The 21,387-nt window shown below is 40.4% G+C and overlaps 2 protein-coding genes across 9 annotated transcripts in view; one reads left to right on the forward strand and one right to left on the reverse strand.

The window, feature by feature from the left end:
* Window positions 1–21,387, reverse strand: part of PABIR3 (PABIR family member 3) — a 121,447-nt gene that overhangs the window by 4,674 nt on the left and 95,386 nt on the right. The window contains exons 11-12 of one of the 5 annotated variants that reach the window (XR_011618313.1): window positions 5,881–5,978; window positions 4,957–5,176 (exon numbers count right to left, since the gene is read on the reverse strand). The exons of 2 other annotated variants lie outside the window; for them this stretch is intronic. Coding sequence is in view for 1 of the 3 variants with exons in the window: in XM_071088862.1 (XP_070944963.1) it covers window positions 5,157–5,176; window positions 5,881–5,978 (118 nt within the window). In the remaining 2 variants the exon portion in view is untranslated. Of the gene's footprint in view, window positions 1–4,382; window positions 5,177–5,880; window positions 5,979–21,387 lie in introns of those variants that run through there. 2 more of the 5 variants (XR_011618316.1, XM_071088862.1) reach the window with 2 other exon arrangements.
* The window catches only part of LOC105481408 (motile sperm domain containing 1), a 28,169-nt gene that overhangs the window by 1,405 nt on the left and 5,377 nt on the right, over window positions 1–21,387 (forward strand). For 2 of the 4 annotated variants that reach the window (XM_071088872.1, XM_071088873.1), the window contains exons 2-5: window positions 14,426–14,680; window positions 14,801–14,876; window positions 16,910–17,127; window positions 20,980–21,086. In XM_071088872.1, the coding sequence (XP_070944973.1) occupies window positions 14,527–14,680; window positions 14,801–14,876; window positions 16,910–17,127; window positions 20,980–21,068 (537 nt within the window). In that variant the 5' untranslated portion in view covers window positions 14,426–14,526 and the 3' untranslated portion in view covers window positions 21,069–21,086. The remainder of the gene's footprint in view (window positions 1–14,425; window positions 14,681–14,800; window positions 14,877–16,909; window positions 17,128–20,979; window positions 21,087–21,387) is intronic. The other 2 variants (XM_011740971.3, XM_011740972.2) reach the window with 1 other exon arrangement.

Consider the following 21,387-nt stretch of genomic DNA (forward strand, 5'->3'; position numbering starts at 1 on the left):
GTGTCTTTCAAGTTGTTCACGTCTACATACCCAATCAGGATGCGAGATTAAACTAGTTTCTGAAGCGTTTCTTGAACTCTTAAAACAACAGGTATACCTAAATACTAGGAGAGTTGAAATTTTGGAAGTTTTCAACTTAGTAAGGGATAGCTGTGATAGATTCTCCACACATGTATTAATAATATATAATTAAATGTAATGGACAATATTCAGTATAAAGTTACTCCTTTATAGGCAAAAATAGACAATAAAACAAATACCCTGTAAAACAATGCATGCTTCTTCCTTCAATTGTTTATGTACATTTGCTTCCCAAGTGTTTTTTTTTTTTTTCTTAGAGAGCTTTTACATTTAACTCCATTTTCTGAAAACTAACAGTTAAGAAATGATCAGAGAAGCGATTCCATTCCCTAATAGGCCAATAAAGTAATTGGCTACTATTCTTTTTCTATTTTTAAAGAAGTTTAAAATGGAATATGTAGACATTTTACATGTCTACAAAAACATATATATTTTTTGAGACAGGGTCTTGCTCTGTCGCCCAGGCTATAGTGCAGTGGTGCAATCTCAGCTCACTGCAACCCTTGCCTCGTGGGCTCAAGCGATCTCCCACCTCAGCCTCCCGAGTAGCTGGGATTACAGGAGTGCACTACCATGCCCAGCTAAGTTTTTTATTTTTTTTATTTTTATTTTTTTTGGAGATGGAGTCTCACTCTGTTGCCAGGCTGGAGTGCAGTGGCACAATCTCGGCTCACTGCAACCTCCACCTCCCGGGTTCAAGTGATTCTCCTGCCTCAGCCTCCCGAGTAACTGGGACTACAGGCGCCCGCCACCACGTCCGGCTAATTTTTTCTATTTTTAGTAGAGACAGGGTTTCACCATGTTGGCCAGGATGGTCTCGATCTCTTGACCGCGTGATCCACCTGCCTTGGCCTCCCAAGGTGCTGGGATTACAGGCGTGAGCCACTGTGCCTGGCCACCCAGCTGATTTTTGTGTGTTTAGTGGAGACAGGGTTTCACCATGTCGACCAGGCTGGTCTCGAACTCCTGACCTCAAGTGATCCGCCCACCTTGGCCTCCCAAAGTGCTATGATTACAGGTGTGAGCCACCATGCCCAGCCAACTTTATTTTGTATTTTTAGTGGAGACATGGTTTCCCAATGTTGGCCAGGCTGGTCTTGAACTCCTGACCTCAGGTGATCTGCCCACCTCGGCCTCCCAAAGTGCTGGGATTACAGGCATGAGCCACCGTGCCTGGCCAAAACCCAGGCTGGAGTGTGCAGTGGCACGATCTCAGCTCACTGCAAACTCTGCCTCCTGGGTTCACGCCATTCTCCTGCCTCAGCCTCCCGAGTAGCTGGGACTACAGGCGCCTGCCACCACGCCTGGCTAATTTTTTGTATTTTTAGTAGAGACGGGGTTTCATTGTGTTAGCCAGGATGGTCTCAATCTCCTGACCTCATGATCCACCCGCCTCGGCCTCCCAAAGTGCTGGGATTACAGGCGTGAGCCATCGCACCTGGCCAATTTTTTTTTTAATTAGCTGGGCATAGTGGCTTGGCACCTGTGGTCCCAGCTACTCGAGAGGTTGAGGTGCGAAGATCGCTTGAACCCAGGAGGGGTTAAGCTGAGGCCATGCCACTGCACTCCAGCCTGGGTGACAGAGGGAGACCCTGTCTCAAAAAGGAAAAAAAGGCTGGGAGTGGTGGCTCACACCTGTAATCCCAGCACTCTGGGAGGCTGAGGCAGGTGGATCATCTGAGGCAGTTCAAGACCTCGTCTCTACTAAAAATAGAAAAATTAGCTGGGCATGGTGGCAGGCGCCTGTAATCCCAGAACTTTGGGAGGCCGAGGTGGGCGGATCACCTGAGGTTGGGAGTTCGAGACCAGCCTGACCAACATGGAGAAACCCTGTCTCTACTAAAAATACAAAATTAGCCAGGCATGGTGGCGCGTACCTGTAGTCCCAGCTACTCAGGAGATGGAGGCAGGCAAATCACTCGAATCCGGGAGGCAGAGGTTGTGGTGAGCCGAGATGGTACCACTGCACTCCAGTCTGGGCAACAAGAGTGAAACTCTGTCTCGAAAAGAAAAGAAAAATAGGAATTGCACCCTGCAAAATTCTCATTAGGTATATTAACCATATAGGTTGACCTATACCTCTTCATTGGGAAATTGAAGATGGCCTCAGCTAAATCCTGCCTCCAAAATTAGAAATAACAGCTTCAGTTGACTTTCTTGACCTTCAGGGCAGAGAACAAAGTCTGATTCTTTTACTCATTCCAGCTTCTTCCTGAATTAGGCAGACTATGTTATTAATGGTGAAGTTAGAATTTTTTAAAAAAGGAAGGCTCTAGCAGTGTCTTAATTTAGCAGTATCTTGGTTAGATCACCAGAACCAATGTCTGGTTTTCAGCTTTTCCAGGTTCAAAATTTCATTGGCATATCCAGAAATTGTCAGTCTCACTGACTGATTCACACCAACCAAACTCAAAAGATTTCTATGAGCATGAATGGCAATTTGCTAACTCAGTGAGAACTGCCAAACAGACCAGAAGACTTATGTACAAGCCAAGGCAAGCTTTGCTGTTGACTATATGGAAACACAAAGAAGTTGCTCTTGACCTCCCGTTTTTCCAGGTTCTATGAGGACCACATTTTCAAGCCTAGCAGTCAATATATTCCACATCATTACAGGTTTCTTTTATATAAAAACCATTTCAGTCATACCTTTGTATGGATATATCCTAGTCACCTGGTTGAATTGGGTCACATGTAAAACATCTCTAAAATCTGTTTCTTCTGCATTCCTGCAGCCTTAGCCTAGGCCCTCATCATTTCTTCCTGCCACATTCATTCAACAGTTTTTTTTTTTTATTTTTTATGGTAACTACTCAGGAGTCAGGTGTTGTGCTTGAATGGTCAATGGCAACCCCTCTCCAACTTCAAATCTTAATTGGTCAGTTCCGTGCTTAAAATCCTTAAGGCCAGGGACAATTGTAGGTTACACTTGTAACCCCAGTGCTTTGGGAGGCCAAGGCAGGAAGGTTGCTTGAGGCCAGGAGTTCAAGACCAGCCTGGGCAACATAGGGAGACCTCGTCCCTATATTTAAAAAAGAAAAACCCTTAAGTGGTTTCCTATTGCCTGCAGCAGTGGTTCTCAAAGTTTAGTGTGGATCAGAATCACCTGGAAGACTTGTTAAAACAGATGGCTGGGCCCCAATCCCAGAATTTCTGATTCAGTAGGTCTAGGGTGAGAACCAAGAATTTGTGTTTCTGACAAGCCAAAACCACTGGCATAGGGAATCAAGTTTAAACCCCCAAACGTTCACAAAATCTTTCACAATCTGCCTCTAACTTACCTTTCTAGCCGAATCTCTTGCCACTCTCCCCGTATCTGCTATTTTTAACCATATGCAGTGCCAAAGCTCATTTTAAGCATCCCTTTCATGCTTCTACACACATTCTTCCTGGAATTCATCTGGCCCTCCACTTCTGCAGACTAGCCTTAAGGCAGATGATCACTTTCTTTATGCTCCCAGAGCACTTTATATCTATCAGCAGTTTTAACATTGCTCACATCATATCCTAATTACTGCTGTATATCTGTTTTTCCGCTAGTCTGAGTTTTTGGAAGGCTGACAAAATATTTTCATCTTGTCTCCATATTCCCTAGCACAGTGCCTTGTATATAATAAGTGCTCAGGGAATGTTTGTTGAGTGAATCTGTGATTTTTTTTTTTTTTTTTTTTTGAGACAGAGTCTTGCTCTGTCACCCAGGCTGGAGTGCAGTGGTGCGATCTTGGCTTACTGCAACCTCCGCCTCCTGGGCTCAAGTGATTCTCTTGCCTCAGCCTCCCAAGTAGCTGGGATTACAGGCGCCCGCCACCATACCATGCCCGGCTCATTTTTGTATTTTTGGTAGAGATGGGGATTTACCATGTTGGCCAGGTTGGTCTTTAACTCCTAACCTCAGGTGATCCTGCCCACCTCGGCCTTCCAAAGTGCTGGGATTATAGGCGTGAGTCACTGTGCCCGGCCACGAATTTGTGATTCTAAAACTTCTGAGTGTTACATGTAGCAACATATATAGAATCATATAATATGGATTTTGCTTTGAGAATTGCACATCTTAAAATGAGGACATACGGAGATATTGTAAAACATGGAAACAACACATTAATTATAACCGGGTTGTAAATAACACATTTGAGAATATGAAGTGTTTTCAAAAAGACATTAGGGTATTCTTTTTTTTTAAATCTTAAAATGTATACGACTCAACTTTTAAATCTTGAATATAGAATAGCCAATCACTACATATTAATTATAGCAGTCAATCCCATTAGTTAAAATAGCAAAGCATACCAAAAATCTACACAATACATAAAAACAAAAGTGCCAAATATTCAGCAATGAACATTGAAGTAGAAAGTAAACATTAGAACGTCACTTGTTATGACTTTAGGAAAATGCCAGCAATTAAAAACCCTAATAAATAATACTGGGAATTCAGAGGAGGACAACTGAGTTTATGAAGTGGGAGGGAAGGAGGTTTTAATACTAATGAGACTAAAGGAAAATAACATATCGCTCTTAACGATTTAGTATTTAGTTGGTCATTGGCAAGGAATGCACAGAGTATGGAAGAAGGAGATAGCCCCTATGCCCAGATAAAAGGGAGCTGACCTGAAGGTGGAGCTGGGAACCTTAATCAGAGTAAACAGCAAGAACCAGGAAGAGAGAGTTAAGTAGCTGGTACACTGTGACCAAGCAGATGGGTCACCAGTTTCTGGGTGAAGGCTGTACTTTGAATCATCCTTAACTGTTTTCAAACTTCGAACCACTTATTTCAAATGAGAAAATGCTATGAAAGTGGTTTCAGTGCTCTTTAATGGTCTCTAAGTTTTGTATCTATGGTGGTAAAATGGATTCCTGTTGATCTCAAAGTCTTACCTTTTCCTTCCTCTGGTCAATGCAAAGTGAGGAAAATGGAAAGAAACCATCATACTTTGGGGTACTGGTCTCCCCGGATTGATGGTAGTAGCAGGCATGCGTGAATATCTCAGAGTGTTTATGCTTCTTTTTGTGGCAAAGTAGTTTGCAAACTGGTCACAAGGTGGTGTGCACACATCAGGTTTTCTTTATAATTTCATTCAGGATGGATGTTCTGTGCCTTTGGTACAGGGGAGGAAGACAAGACAGTTTCCTGTATCACCAGATCTCAGCTGCACTCTCTGCCTGTGAGGTCAGAAGTGTGGTGGAGCCTCAGATTTCTAAATGCTTGCTGGCACAGTTAGGCACTGAAGAGCCAGGGAAAATCGGAGGGAAACAGAAAGAGGGGAGGGGAGAAAAGGGGAAGAGAGGCAACTGGGAGTGCTGATTCTCTCTGCTCTCCTCTTACCCCAACCCATGGTGAGCAGCTACCTAAGATTTACTGCTCCTCTAATTAGGATCCCTTGCTTGTCTTGTATAGACAAAGTGTGTTCAGCTATGATGGGCGAGTGGTGGGGGGAATGTTTCCCAGTGGAGGAGACAGTTATTAGTAGACATCTGTAGGATAGCTGATAAGCTCTTAGCTATCTGCTAAGTGCCCAGCACTGACCTTGGGCCTATGAAGGGTACAAAAAACAAAAGCATCCCACAAAAAAACAATATGGCATTATACCTAAAATCTGACTGAGGAGTCAAAATTAATGCACACAAAACAAATGTCAAAATATTCCATTCTGACTGGGTTCAGTGGTTCATGCCTGTAATCTCAGCACTGTGGGAGGATTGCTTCAGTTCAGGAGTTCAAGACCAGCCTGGACAACACAGGGAGACCCTGTCTCTACATAAATTAAAAAAAAAAAATTAGCCGGGAGTGGTGGCACATACCTGTGGTCCCACCTACTTGGGAGGCTGAGGTGGAAGAATCACTTGAGCCCAGGAGTTTGAGGCTGCAGTGAGCTGAGATCATGCCAGTGCACTCCAGCCTGGGTGACAGAGTAAAACCACGTCTCAAAAAAGAATTCAACTCATACAGTAAGTACATTCAAAATAACATCATAAAATTGGTGAGATCCGTGGAGATGGAGATCATGGTAGTAGAGGAATGCCACAGGGAGAGGGAATTTTTTTTTCTTTTTTTTGAGTCAGAGTCTCGCTCTGTCACCCAGGCTGGAGTGCAGTGACGCCATCTTGGCTCACTGCAACCTCCGCCTCCCTGGTTCAAGCAGTTCTCCCGCCTCAGCCTCCCGAGTAGCTGGGATTACACGTGTGCACCACCACGCCCAGCTAATTTTTTTTGTATTTTTAGTTTCGCCACGTTGGCCAGGCTGGTCTCAAATTCCTGGCCTCAAGTGATCCGCCCGCCTCAGCCTCCCAAAGTGCTGAGATAACAGGCGTGAGCCACTGTGCCCAGCCAGGGAAGGGGAATTTGTATTAGGTTTTGAAAAATGAGTAAAATTTTGCTGTCCAGAGAGGAAGAATGCGGCAAGCCTTCATTATTAATGTCCTGATGAATAGTTCCTGACAACTATAGCTGTTTCATCATCAGGAAAATAGTGTGTGCAACTCAATAAGTGAAATTGTCTCTTGATTTTTCTTTATAAAACTGAAAAGGCATCACAAATGAAGATAATGCAGACTTAGTTGTGACTTGAATTTTGGATCATCCTTTGAGAACTCTGATCTTCTTGATAAGCAGGGACAGTTGCTACAGATTAGGGCATGTGTGGTAGTCAGCATCAGGGAGGCAGGAATTTTTTTTTTTTTTTTTTTCGAGATGGAGTTTCGCTCTGTTGCCCAGGCTGGAGTGTAGTAGTGCGATCTCGGCTCAATGCAACCTCCATCTCCTGGATTCAAGCAATTATCCTGCCTCAGCCTCCTGAGTAGCTGGGATTACAGGCGTGCACCACCATGCCCAGCTAATGATGGCCAGGCTGGTCTCAAACTCTTGACCTCAAGTGATCCACCTGCCTCAGCCTCCCAAAGTGCTGGGATTACAGGTGTGAGCCACCGCGCCTGGCCGAGGCAGGACTTTTGAAATTGAGACACAGAAGGGATGACTGTATAAGGAAGTGTAAACCTGGAGACCAGAGTTCTGCCACTAATACCCTGTGCAACCTTGGATAAGTCTCTTAACCATCCTGGGCCTGTTTCCCACATCTGTCAAATGAGAAAAGTGGGAACCAACTAACTCTGACTTGGTGTGCACTTGACTTTTGGAAAGCAACCTCCTAAACCGATTTGCAATAAGTTTTTACCAGTTTAGTATATAATCTCTCCCCAGGATTTTTGCATTTTATCGTTTTGTAATATGGACTGCAGCAAAGAGAAAGTGTTAGTCTCCAGAAAACTATCAATTCAAGGCAAGTGTTACACCTTATTATGTTCATTGGCACAGTTGCTAATATTGCTCTATTGACTTGGTGCTAATTCTTCCCTAATTTCCACTGGTTGGAGTTTAGGAGGCAACTTATATCTTAGCCAAGGTAAGTGATAAGCTGGGCGTGGTGGCTCACGCCTGTAATCCCACCACTTTGGGAGGCCAAGGTGGGCGGATCACGAGGTCAGGAGTTCAAGACCAGCCTGGCCAACATGGTGAAACCCTGTCTCTACAAAAATACAAAAAAAAAAAAAAAATTAGCCAGGCGTGGTGGCATGCACCTCAAATCCAAGCTACTCAGGAGGCTGAGGCAGGAGAATCACTTGAACCCGGGAGGCAGAGGTTGCTGTGAGCCGAGATCATGACATTGCACTCCAGCCTGGGTAACAAGCGAAATTCCGTCTCCCCCCCCCAAAAAAAAAAAAAGTGATAAATGGGAACAGAGATAGGAAAAGAAATAATAGTAAATTGCTCAAATATTATTAAACACTTAAACCCTTCTCTCATAGTAACAAGGAGATAGCCTATTTGTGATTCATGGGGAAATGTGTACATGTTCAACTCACAAAGAGAAAGCTTTGAAATTAAAAGAAAAAGAATTCCTACTATGCCATTATTCAAAGATAGTAAAATTTCTACTTTGACCTCTGTTGACTAACTTCTTAAAGTTAGAACCAAGAGTTTAGCATTTGTCTGTGTGGTTAATTTTGACTTCCCAGTCAGATTTATGAACCATTTCATACTCTTTTAAAACAAATAGTTTCACATTAGAGTTATACATGTTCTTTTTTTTTTTTTTTTTTTTTTTTTTTTGAGGCGGAGTCTGGCTCTCTTGCCCAGGCTGGAGTGCAGTGGCCGGATCTCAGCTCACTGCAAGCTCCGCCTCCCGGGTTCACGCCATTTTCCTGCCTCAGCCTCCCGAGTAGCTGGGACTACAGGCGCCCGCCACTTCGCCTGGCTAGTTTTTTGTATTTTTTAGTAGAGACGGGGTTTCATTGTGTTAGCCAGGATGGTCTCGATCTCCTGACCTCGTGATCCGCCCGTCTCGGCCTCCCAAAGTGCTGGGATTACAGGCTTGAGCCACCGCGCCCGGCCTTATACATGTTCTTAAGTTTGCAAGTTTTCTTAAATCTTTTTCTCACTATGAGTTTCTGTTACATGTAAATTATTTTAAATAATCGAAATTATTCTATTTAGCCCATAGTTTAAGGTTTTCAGTATGTTTTTGGGAGGATTATAAACTAGAAAATACAGTTAACAGAGATTTTTCACATTGCTTCTAAATTCCCTCTTGTGTTTCAAAACAGGCACCTTTTTCAAAGTAAGCCCTAGTAGAGTTGTTACTTAATTTTTTTTTTTTAATAAGTATTTAAAGACTTCAGAATTCAAAAGATACAAAAGGGTATCCAGAGAAAAATTCCTCCCACCCCTGTTTCTTTCTCCAGGGACAAATGTGGATATCCTTCCAAAGAATTTCACCTGTATCCAAGACAATAGGTTTTCATATTCTTTTATCTGCCCCCCCCTCCTTTTTTTTCTTTTTGAGACAGAGTCTCTCTCTGTTGCCCAGGCTAGAGTGGAGTGATGCAATCTCGGCTCACTGCAAGCTCTGCCTCCCGGGTTCACGCCTTTCTCCTGCCTCAGCCTCTCAAGTAGCTGGGACTACAGGCACCCGCCACCATGCCCGGCTAATTTTTTTGTATTTTTAGTAGAGATGGAGTTTCACCGTGTTAGCCAGGATGATCTTGATCTCCTGACCTCATGATCCACCCACCTCGGCCTCCCAAAGTGTTGGGATTACAGGCGTGAGCCACTGTGCCGAGCCTTATCTCCCTTTTTATACAAATGGCAGCATGCGTTACACACTGCACTGCTCCTTGCGTTTCTCACTTAACACTACCTCTTGAAGATCAGTCCATCTCTAACTACACAGAGTCTCCTCTTGATACCTGGTATCCCAATGAATGGATAGACTATACTTTATTTAATGAATCCTCTTTTAATGGACAGTTGAGCTGTTTGAAATCTTTTTTTTTTTTCAGATGGAGTCTCACTCTGTCTCCCAGGCTGGAGTGCAGTGGCATGATCTCGGCTCACTGCAACCTCCACCTCCCGGATTCAAGTGATTCTCCTACCTCAGCCTCCTGAGTAGCTGGGATTACAGGTGTGCGCCACCACGCCCGGCTAATTTTAGTATGTTTAGTAGAAATGGAGTTTCACCATGTTGGTCAGGCTGGTCTCGAACTCCTGACCTCAGGTGATCTGCCCGCCTCAGCCTCCCAAAGCGCTAGGATTACAGGTGTGAGCCACCTCGTGTGGCTTGTTTCCAGTCTTTTGCTATTAACAACAAAAAACTAGCTCTTCCTGGGTGCCAAGTTCTGTTCCATATTGTTTCACATAAATCATTTTATTTAACCCTCAGCACTGCAGAGAAACCTTTCACCTACATGACTTCACACAAGGGTAATATAATCCCTAGACGTACAATCTCTGGAACTGAGGCTGTGTGCATTTGATTTTGGCACATATAGTGGTTATGCCAATTCACCTCCCCACAAGGAATGTAAGCACATGCTTGATTGCTCCCATCATATGCTGTCAAAATTTGAGTTTTACTAATGGGATAGGTAAAAAATTGTGGTATTATAGTATAGCTTTATTTTGGATTTCCTTTGCTGTGAGTGAGGTTAAACATCCTTTTGTAAGTTCAAGGACAATTTTTATGTCCCTTTTCTATGAAATATTATAGTTTACTAATTTTTTGTTTTAGTTTTAATTGACAAACAATAATTTAATATACTTTTATATTGAGTTGTCTTTTTCTCAGTAATATGTAGGCCCTCCATATAGTAGGGAAACTTGCCTGTGATATGAATTGCAAATGTTCCTTTGGCTTTGCTTATAAAGTTTTTTTGCCATGCAGAGTTTAAAAAGTTATACAGACGAATTTATCATTTTCTGTTTATTTCTGTCTTCAGGAACAGTTTTTCGTTTGTTTGTTTGTTTTTTTCCCAAGACAGAGTCTTGCTCTGTTGCCCAGGCGGGCGTGCAGTGGCACAATCTCCGCTCACTGCAACCTCCACCTCCCGGGCTCAAGCAGTTCTCTGCCTCAGCCTTCCGAGTAGCTGGGATTACAGGCGCACGCCACTATGCCTAGCTAATGTTTGTATTTTTAGTAGAGACAGGGTTTCACCATGTTGACCAGGCTGGTCACAAACTCCTGACCTCGTGATCCGCCTGCCTTGGCCTCCCAAAGTGTTGGGATTACAGGCGTGAGCCACCGAGCAAGCCCGGCCTTCAGGAACAGTTTCTTTTCTTTCTTTTTTTTTGTTGTTTGTTTTTTGTTTTTTTTTTTGAGATGGAGTCTCACTCTGTCACCCAGGCTGGAGTGCAGTGGTATGATCTCAGCTCACTGCAGCCTCTGCCTGCTGGGTTCCAGTGATTCTCCTGCCTCAGCCTCCCAAGTAGCTGGGACTACAGGCACACACCACCATGCCCGGCTAATTTTTGTATTTTTTAGTAGAGACAGGGTTTCACCATATTGGCCTCGAACTCCTGACCTCGTGATCCTCCCACCTCAGCGTCCCAAAGTGCTAGGATTACAGGCATGAGTCACTGCGCCAGGCCAGGGACAATTTCTAAGTGAAAAAAAACAATTTGGTTTCTGTTTTTACGTCATTATTAGAAAGCCTGAGGTTTTTTGTTTTTTTTCCTCATTGTTTCTTCTAGAATATTTATGACTTTATTTTTTTTTTAATTTTACTTTTTTTTAAAAAAAACTTGTATCTGTTTAGAATTTTCCCTGATTAAGGAGTGAAGGATAAATTTTTTTTTTCTAGATAGATACCTGATTCAGCTAACATTTATTGATTAGTCTATCCTTCACAAATCAGAGATACCACTTTTTATCCTAAATTAAATTCTCATCTCGACAGAATTTTAGAATGAGATGGTGCATATAATTTTGTGATGCCAAATTTGGATGTTCTCTTCCTAATGCTTCCTAAGATAGTAATTATACAGCTTATTTATCATTTTTTATTGAAAAAAAAAAAAGAGAGAACACATCAAACTTCTGAGAGCATATTATCCCAATAGAAATGTGTATGCTTTTGAGTAGAAGAAATAAAAATGGAAAATTATAATTCTTTAATCAGATGGCTTTTAGAATAATCTTAGTTTTGTATTTTTTTTCTATAAACCCAGGAACTTGATAATCTTAGTTCTGTTTTATTTTATTTTCTTTTTTTTAAGACAGAATCTCAGTCTGTTACCCTGGCTGGAGTGCAGTGGCGTTGTCATGGCTCACTGTAGCCTCAACATCCCTGGACTCAGATGATCCTCCCACCTCAGGCTCCTGAGTAGCTGGGACTACAGGCATGTTCCACCACCCCCAGATAATTTTTGTATCCTTTGTAGATACAGGATTTTGCCGTATTGCCCAGGATGATTTTAAATTCCTGGGCTCAATAAATCCTCCCACCTTGGATTCCCAAAGTGCTTGGATTACAGGCATGAGCCACCGCATCTAGCCTTAGTTTTATTTTATTGAAGTGCACAGACAGTATAGTGGAAAGAATACTGGACTAGGAGGCAGGAGGTCTGTCAGCTCTTTGGTTTTTTGTTTTATTTATTTATTTATTTATTTTATTATTATTATTATTGAGACGGAATTTCGCTCTCGTTGCCTAGGCTGGAGTGCAGTGGCGTGATCTTGACTCACTGCAACCTCTGCCTCCCGGGTTCAAGTGATTCTCCTGCCTCAGCCTCCCAAGTAGCTGGGATTACAGGCACCTGCCACCATGCCTGGCTAATTTTTGTATTTTTAGTAGAGACAGGGCTTCACCATGTTGGCCAGGCTGGTCTCAAACTCCTGACCTCAAGTAATCCACCCGCCTCGGCCTCCCAAAGTGCTGGGATTACAGGCGTGAGCCACTGCGCTCAGCCAACTCCTGGCCTTTCTTACAGGTAGAATTATTTATGTAGTCCTCTGATTCTCTAGCACCATATATACCATGATAGGCTTATAAGCATCTATTATAATAGAGGTAGCTTCAATATTTTTGCTTGTCAATTAGACTTGAACTTTTGAGAGTACAGCCTGTGTATTATTCATCTTTGTATCTCTGCTCAGCTTCTGACATAGTTCCTGGTATATAATAGATACCCAGCTGAAAGAAAAGAATAAACATTTGCATACATGACTATATAGCTCCTATTTGATAGAAGTTGGAAAGGCCTCTATCAGAATCAGAGCATGTGAGCCTCCGCAGCTGGTAAAACCAAATAATTCATTCATTTGTTTTGTTTCTCTTTGAATGCATGAGAACCTGAACTTGAAATTGTTAAATGGCTTATAGTCTATTTTAAAGGTGTGATCTACAGGGTAAAAATCAGATATTTTCTCTGATTGTACATTTTAGCTTTTGCATTTTATTTTTAAAAGTTATGTTTCAATTGTGGGGGCACGCCTGTAGTCCCAGCTACTCTGGAGGCTGAGGCAGGAGGATTGCTTGAGGCCAGGAGTTCAAATCCAACCAGGTAACATAGGGAGACCCTGTCTCTTAAAAAAAAAAAGGCACACTTGGTGTGCTTGGTAAATAAGAATATTGATTAAAGTGAGATTAGGAAATAAATACAGAAACATCACACTTAACAAGCATTCAGACTTCTGTCAGTTACAGCTATCTGGAACATATTCAAGAACCCAGAGGGAATCTAAAAAAGCCTCTGAAGTTGGAGGAGAATAGCTCTCACAAAGCATGTGTACTTGATGTAGGAGGGAGAGGCACAGTGCCACTCACATGCCAAAGCCCTACTTACTGACTACACATTTTCATAAAAAAATTCCAAGGACTGCTTAGCATGTGTGGTCATTCGGCCTCCTTTCAAGACATTTTAGCTTGTTTCTGGTTTCAGCAGAAAAAAGATTAAAAGAACTCTCCCACCCATGCTGCCAAGAAGGCACTAAATAAAGTATTGTTGACACGAGCGTAAAAGTGATTCTCATGGTTTTCTTCAGAAATCATGGAAACTTACTTTGTGTTTATTTTTTAGTCTTTAAGAATTCTGCTGGACTCATGCAAAATCAGTTGTGACGATACTTAATTTATTCTACTTTTTAAAAAATCTGAGGTTTAAGAAGAGCGATATCCCTTTGATCTCACCTCTTTGAAAGGAGGTCATTAATTTGAGAAAGATTTCTTTATTCCTTTGAGTATTTAGATTATTAATCATAGGTTGAAATCCTCAATATGAAAGGAGCATGTATAAACTTCTTTGCATAATTTGGTAAAAGCTATATAAGTAAGTCAAGGTAAAAAGTCAAAAGGCATGTTTAAGTGATTTGGGGACTTTTTTTTTTTTTTTTGAGTCGGAGTCTCCCTCTGTAGCCCAGGCTGGAGTGCTGCAGTGTTATCTCGGCTCACTGCACCCTTTACCTCCCAGGTTCAAGCGATTCTGCTGCCTCAGCTTCCTGAGTAGCTGAGACTACAGGTGTGTCACCACACACCCGGCTAATTTTTGTATTTTCTTTTTTTTTTTTTTTTTTGAGACGGAGTCTCGCTCTGTCGCCCAGGCTGGAGTGCAGTGGCGCGATCTCGGCTCACTGCAAGCTCCGCCTCCCAGGTTCACGCCATTCTCCTGCCTCAGCCTCCCGAGTAGCTGGGACTACAGGCGAGGCCACCTCGCCCGGCTCATTTTTGTATTTTTAGTAGAGATGGGGTTTCACCGTGTTGGCCAGGATGGTCTCGATCTCCTGAGCTTGTGATCCGCCCGCCTATAATTTTTGTATTTTCGATTTTGTATTTTTGTATTTTGTATTTTTAGTAGAGACAGTGTTTCACCACGTTAGCCAGGCTGGTCTGGAACTCCTGACCTCAAGTGATCTGCCTGCCTTGACCTCCCAAAGTGCTGGGATTACAGGCAAGAGCTACTGCACCCGGCCGATTTGGGGGCCTATTTTAATGCATGCTAAATATGCTTTTTGTGTAGGGGCTATAGATTAATGAAAATTGGGATCATTCACTTCTCGCTTTCTTCTTCTATTTCTAGATTGCCAAAATGCTTTGGAGTTTTTAACTGAATCTAAGAAAAGTCCAAAATAGATTTGAGACTGTAAAAACAGAAACTGCAGCAAGGGGGATTCAGTGCCAATGCATCAACAAAAAAGACAGCCAGAGTTAGTGGAAGGAAATCTTCCTGTTTTCGTGTTCCCCACGGAGCTCATATTTTATGCAGATGATCAGTCAACACATAAGCAAGTGTTGACACTGTACAATCCCTATGAGTTTGCCTTAAAGTTCAAAGGTGAGTATCCTAGCTCTATTTTCTGGGTTTTTAACTGCTCCCTACTAATTTTTTACTTGTAGAAACTAATTAAAAAAAAAAAAAAAAACCACTAATGGCCATTGTGACTTTTTCTTTCAGTTTTGTGTACTACTCCAAATAAGTATGTTGTCGTTGATGCTGCAGGTGCAGTAAAGCCTCAGTGTTGTGTGGATATGTAAGTCAAGATCACTTCTTGGTAACACGTTTTAAGTGTGTTAATATTTATGTTTTTAACTTGAGAAAAAAAGATATTTTCTTGAAGCTGTTCTCACATAGGCATTTATTATATCTTGAATTTTTGCTGAAAATTTGTCTATTAAAATTGTTTCGAAGAGATTCGGCCAAATACTTAATAATATTTCATATTGTTGGAGCTCATGTATGTGTTAGTATCTCCGTGAACATTTTCTCATTGTTGTGGTTTTAGTCATACCAGGGATGTATAAAGGTAAAGTTCTGACTTATTCCTTTAAATTTCTCCAGCTATGATAGGGGATTTAGCTTTCTTTGGAACATGCTGCTATTTGGAAAACTATAATACTACTGTCTAAGAACAATGGTAATATAAGTTCATCTGAAGTGATTCAACTAAAAGCCTGGAAGTTAATCTATATAAACAGGAAGCAGTTGTGTAACCACTCATCTGTAAAGTATTATTTGAGCTCTTCCAGATAATTTCATCTTAGAGTGTCAGATAAATGATTGTTCAAGCTGTTCATATTTAATTTTTATTTTAGAACTAGTGGTGACCAGATGGATCCATTGACCAGCCCTTAATTTTAAGCTACCAAGTACACTGTATTTGTTTAAATCTTCTGTGAGAATGAGAAGCAGAATTCTTTTCTTTTGAATACTTTTTCACCAGCTCAAAGCCATAAAATGATGTATCTTTGAGAATGTTTCTGCACATTTTAAAAAATTTTCATTCAGTACACAATAAGCAAGAGCTATTACAAAGAAATGTAGTCTCTTGCCAAATAAATGTGTTATCTTTGACCTAATTGTTTTGTGTTCCCTGATAAGAACAAAATAAATGGAATTGCAGAAAACTCATAAGAATTACAGTGCTTGGCTAGGTGCAGTGGCTCACGCCTGTAATCTCAGCACTTTGGGAGGCTGAGGTGGGAGGATCACCTGAGGTCAGGAGTTCAAGAGCAGCCTGGCCAACATGGTGAAACCCCATCTCTACTAAAAATACAAAATAAAAATAAAAATAAAAATAGCTGAGCATGGTGGCAGGTGCCTGTAATCCCAGCTCCTGGGGAGGCTGAGGCAGGAGAATCTCTTGAACCCAGGAGGCAGAGGTTGCAGTGAGCAGAGACCACACCATTGCACTCCAGCCTGGGCAACAAAAGTGAAACTCTGTCTCAAAAAATAAAATAAAATTACAGTGCTGTATACTCTTTTCTCTTCAGAGAAGCAGAGGTGTATTATTGGCCTTCTGTTGCACTGGTAATAGTGGATTACTTACTTATTCAATTGCTTGTTTCTACCTGCATGCATGGGATTCAATTTTAAGTGTAGGGTGAGGTTTGTTGCCTAAACAATAAGTAAGTAGAAATGGAAATTTATGAGATGTTTGTGGGGAATAAACAATTGCATATATTTCTATTTAGTAAATGTTGCTGCACTGAGATATCCAGAAAAAAAAAGTCATTGCTAAAGATAATTTTCTTTCCTTTTTTTTTTTTTTTCAAATGAGACAGTCTTGCTCTCTTGCTGTGGCAGCGATCATAGCTTAGTGCAGCCTCAAGCTCTTGGGCTTGGGCTTAAGGGATCTTCCTACCTCAGCCTCCCAAGTAGCTAGGACTACATGCACACCACCAAGCCAGTTAATTTTTAAATTTTTTTGTAGAGACGGGATCTCTGTGTTGCTTAGGCTGGTCTCAAACTCCTGGCTTCAAGTGATCCTGGCCTCAGCCTCCCAAAGTGCTGGTATTACAGGTGTGAGCCACTGTACCTGACCAAAAAGGAATTTTCTTTACCTGTTATTTTTTTGCTTAAGACTTTTATTCTGTGTTTCAGATTATGTGCTTTCATCTAATATTTCTGAATTACTCATTTCCGAATTACTCATTTTTTTAACATCTTAGCAAATTTCTGTTTTTGAGTATTTGGTTATAGTCAGTATATTAAAATATCTCACTGCATTCTGTTTGGCTGGCCCCCAGAAATCTAAACAGCATTTGTTATTTTTGCTGTTTTCAGTGTGATTCGTCATAGAGATGTTCGATCCTGTCACTATGGTGTAATAGACAAATTCCGTCTTCAAGTTTCTGAGCAAAGCCAGAGGAAGGCTTTGGGAAGAAAAGAGGTTGTTGCTACTCTTCTCCCATCAGCAAAAGAACAACAAAAGGAAGAAGAGGAAAAAAGAATAAAGGAACATTTAACTGAAAGTTTATTTTTTGAGCAGTCGTTTCAACCAGGTAGTTTTGGGGTTGTTTTTAAAGCCCTTTTGATGTCTTACACATTATTAACTTTAAAATAATCAGGCAGCTAAGAATAATTACTAGAAAAATCATCTACCATTTCAAACATGGTCAACTACTTTAAAACTGAACCTAGAGAATCAGGGACCTGAAGTAGAACAAGAAGCCTGGAGGTGGATTTTGAGAGGAGGGAATACCCCTCACTGGACTAGGCTGTAAGGAGAGGGTAGATGTTGCTGTAGCCTTTTAAATATATCTGTATTTAAACATAAACATAAACATATCTAAGACTGCAGGCACCATACTTTATGAAGCTAGTAAATTTGGCAGTTCTATACTTCTGTTTCCATGACTTTCCTATATCCTTTCTCATTTAATTAGTTCCAAGGAAGAGAGAGATTGTGTTTGGCAATAGGCCAAGCTTAGTGCACTGTTCATATTATTTTGAAAAAAAAAAATCTCATTAAAGTTGAAGTTAATTAAACTAAGTAGATTATAATATCCCCTGTGGGCTATTAATTGAATCCTTCTCCAGCCCTCATTTCCTTCCAGCTTAGATATTCAGAAGTGTTATGATATATTCTTTCAACATTGACACTACCCTCATATTCAACTCTTTGGATGTCATTACCCCATCTTCTTAACTTCTCATTATCTCCTCCTAAACCTGTTGTAGTAGAAGGAAGATAAAATTTTCCATAGAAAAACAGGGAAACTGGAAACTTTTTGATGGTGATACCGATACATGAATATGATAGCAGCTGTCCTTGAAATTGCAACATTTTATGAAGGATTAAAAAAATCTAATTGCTGTTACACTCAGTCATATCAGTTTGTTCATCTTAGAATGTTTATTTCCGCTGGGCATAGTGGCTCACGCCTGTAATCCCAGCACTTTGGGAGGCCAAGGTGGGTGGATCATGAGGTCAGGAGATCGAGACCATCCCGGCTAACACAGTGAAACCCTGTCTCTACTAAAAATACAAAAAATTAGCCGGGCATGGTGGTGGGCACCTGTAGTCCCAGCTACTCGGGAGGCTGAGGCATGAGAATGGTGTGAACCCGGGAGGTGGAGCTTGCAGTGAGCCAGTGCCACTGTGCTCCAGCCTGGGTGACAGAGCGAGACTCTGTCTCAAAAAAAAAAAAAAAAAAAAAAAGAATGTTTATTTCAATAACAGGAAGTAGTAGTGCCTCTTTGATTTAATGTAGCTAAGAGTCTCTTCCTAGTCCATTAGGGACCATCTAGATTTTCTGGTAATACCAGGACTAGTGACTAGGTAGTAGCTATTAGGTTGGTGCAAAAGCAATTGCGATTTTTGCCATTACTTTTAATCGCAAAAACCGCAATTACTTTTGCACCAACCTATAGTGGATTGTTTTATTCTGACCAATTAGTATCAACTGACAGAACCAGCTTTTCATCTTTTGAAGCTGAAAGAGAACCTTTGTCCAGTGTCACTCTGTCAGATCAATATTGTAAAGTTAACGTAGTTGTGAAATGCAAGATTCCCTTTTTAAAATGCTTCCTCTGGTATAAGAAAGGCCATTTAATTTGTATTTGTTTTTTGAAGTTACACTTGTAATTTAAAATAGTCTTTGAAGTTCAGTTTTGTATTTAACAGAAAAAACCAATCTGGAGTAAGGAATAATAAGGAGTAAGGTTTAGGGTATATGTGTATGTAAATATATGTAAGGAGAACTTTATTCCTCTTATTGTGAAATTTATTAAAATTCAGGTGAAGATCATGCTAAGAGGCTAAATAATTATAGTATGTATTGTCTTATTTTGTTTTATTTTTTATTTTTTGAGAAAGGGTTTGTCTCTGTCGCCCAGGCTAGAGTGCAGTGGTGCCATCATAGTTCACTGCAGCCTCCAACTCCTGGATTCAAGTAATCCTCCTGCATCAGCCTCCCGAGTAGCTGGGACTACAGGTGCTCGTCACCACACCCAGGGTCTCACTATGTTGCTCAGGCTTGTCTTGAACTCCTAGCCTCAAGCAATCCTCCTGCCTCAGCCTCCTAAAGTACTGGGATTACAGGCCTGAGCTCCCGCACCCGGCCTTATTTCATTTTTCTAACAAACCTTGGTGTCTAAAGTGTATTAGAGAGTTTTTCTAATTATAAAATTGGAGTAGGCAGATGAATGAGGATAGGTGATGCTAGCATAACACATGGTGATCTCTGTTTTGGGGGAAAAAATTCTCTAATCCATTCCTGTAAGGAAGCTCAATGAAGGCAGGCACTTTTCCTAGTACTATTATATCCTCAGTACCTAGCACAGGGCCTGGCACAGAGAAGCTACATAATGAATTTGTAAATGAGCTGAGCTAGGAAGGCTGGACTTCAGGTCTGCTAAGGGTCTGTGGGAATGGTGAGTTTTTTTGTTTTGTTTTGGCTTACAAGGTTTCATGGCTATGACAGCTGTTTAGAGGAAGGGTGATACCACAGTACAGCCCCATTCACAGTCCTGGCCAACATGTCCCATTTATGGGTAGTTACCCCAATGTGCCTAATAACCTGGAAGTAAGTTGAGTAAAGTTTTCTTCTTTAACAGAATATCATGATGACTGATTTCGTCTCCTGTCTATTAAATTTACAGGAATTTATATGTAGTTTCCAACATGTGGAAAACTCAGGTTTTTAAGTTTTTCTGAACTAAAATGTTGAAAATTAATTGAGATTGTTTTGGGAGGCTTTGAAATGTCATTACTTTTACAAGTCCTTAGCTTAGAGAATATTTCAACAAATGCATATTATTAAAGTATTAGAGGTACAACAGTGTTGTGAGACTCACTTTTAGCAGGAAAATGGTTGATGGCTACATTATGAAAAATTTGGATTTTGAAATATATTGAAAGTCAGTAAAAATGAGAAAAATTTAAGTTTATTGTATAAAACACATATAGCAATAACATAAGAAAATGTACCTGTAATCTCACACACTTAACACATCTGCTTATATAAGTGTTCCATGTTACTTTCCAGACCTTGCCTATGTGCATAAGTATATCTTGTGAGTTCTTTTATTCAACAGAAATTTAAGTATACTTTCATAAAATACTAGAGCTCAGGTTATTAAAAAGCCATTTTAAAAGATACATCTGAATCTTCGTGGGTTTGTCTTAATTACATTATTAACGAACTGCTATGTCTATGCTATAATGTTTGAGTCAGTACCCTCTGGCTTAAGAAAAGTATAGTCTTAATTATTGTTTATAATAATAAAAAAATTGAAAATAACTGAAAAGTCCATCAATTGGGAATTGATTAAATTATAAATATTCATAAGGTAGTGTGCCAGGCAGACATTTACGAGGATCTGATAGAATGATGAATGCTTATACATTGTCATATAAAGAGCTTCAAATATATTTCTAAGTAAGGAAAAAAAACCAGTTATATAACAGTATGTATAATATGGCCTTATTTATGTAAAAGATTCTCCTACATGTTTATACGGGCATTTGTAAAATCTAAAAGGATACATACCAAGCTGCTAACAGTGTTAGCTCTAGGAGGGTGGAATTACGGAGGAACATTCACGTTTTCTACATCTTCATAACATATTTTACAACGATCCTGTAGTACTAGGGGGAAAAAAGCTTTTTCCATTTTGAAAAATTTCAAGCATTTATGTAAATGTTTTTGGAATACTAAAAATTCCAATTTCTCTAAATACTACATGTTCTCTAAATACTAAAAATTGTTTGAAATTACCTTTATTGTGGGTTTGCAGTGAATGGTGTACTTGTCATAAATAACTGTTTTCCTTGAGAATTCATCCTTGCAACAAAGATAACTATAAAGGTACTCTATTAACTGAAACAAGACTTGGGGTTTTTCTTTTAGGTATTTCTGCTATTGTTTCATTCCAAGCAATAATTACTATAAAATTTGAATTTGTTTTCACCTCTCTGGCTCTGATGAAGTTCAGTTAACGCCACACAACAGCTAAGGTATTAATAATTTAGAAAAGTTCCATTTAATAATAGAATGAACAGCATTATTTCATTAATGAAACACAAAGATTGTGTTGCTGTTGGCTATTCCTTTTAATGAAAGGAAAGGTAGTGGGAAAAGCTGTATGAAAGAAAATGCTGTTACTGGGTTTCTTAAAAATATGGGTATGTATACTATACAAATAGAGTCAGAACTGTAGAATAGCAGGTGTGATAACATTTTTAATTTTTTTTTTTTTTTTGAGTCAGAACTGTAGAATAGCAGGTGTGATAACATTTTTAATTTTTTTTTTTTTTT

Source organism: Macaca nemestrina, chromosome X, assembly GCF_043159975.1.
Source record: "Macaca nemestrina isolate mMacNem1 chromosome X, mMacNem.hap1, whole genome shotgun sequence".
Lineage (NCBI taxonomy): Eukaryota > Metazoa > Chordata > Mammalia > Primates > Cercopithecidae > Macaca > Macaca nemestrina.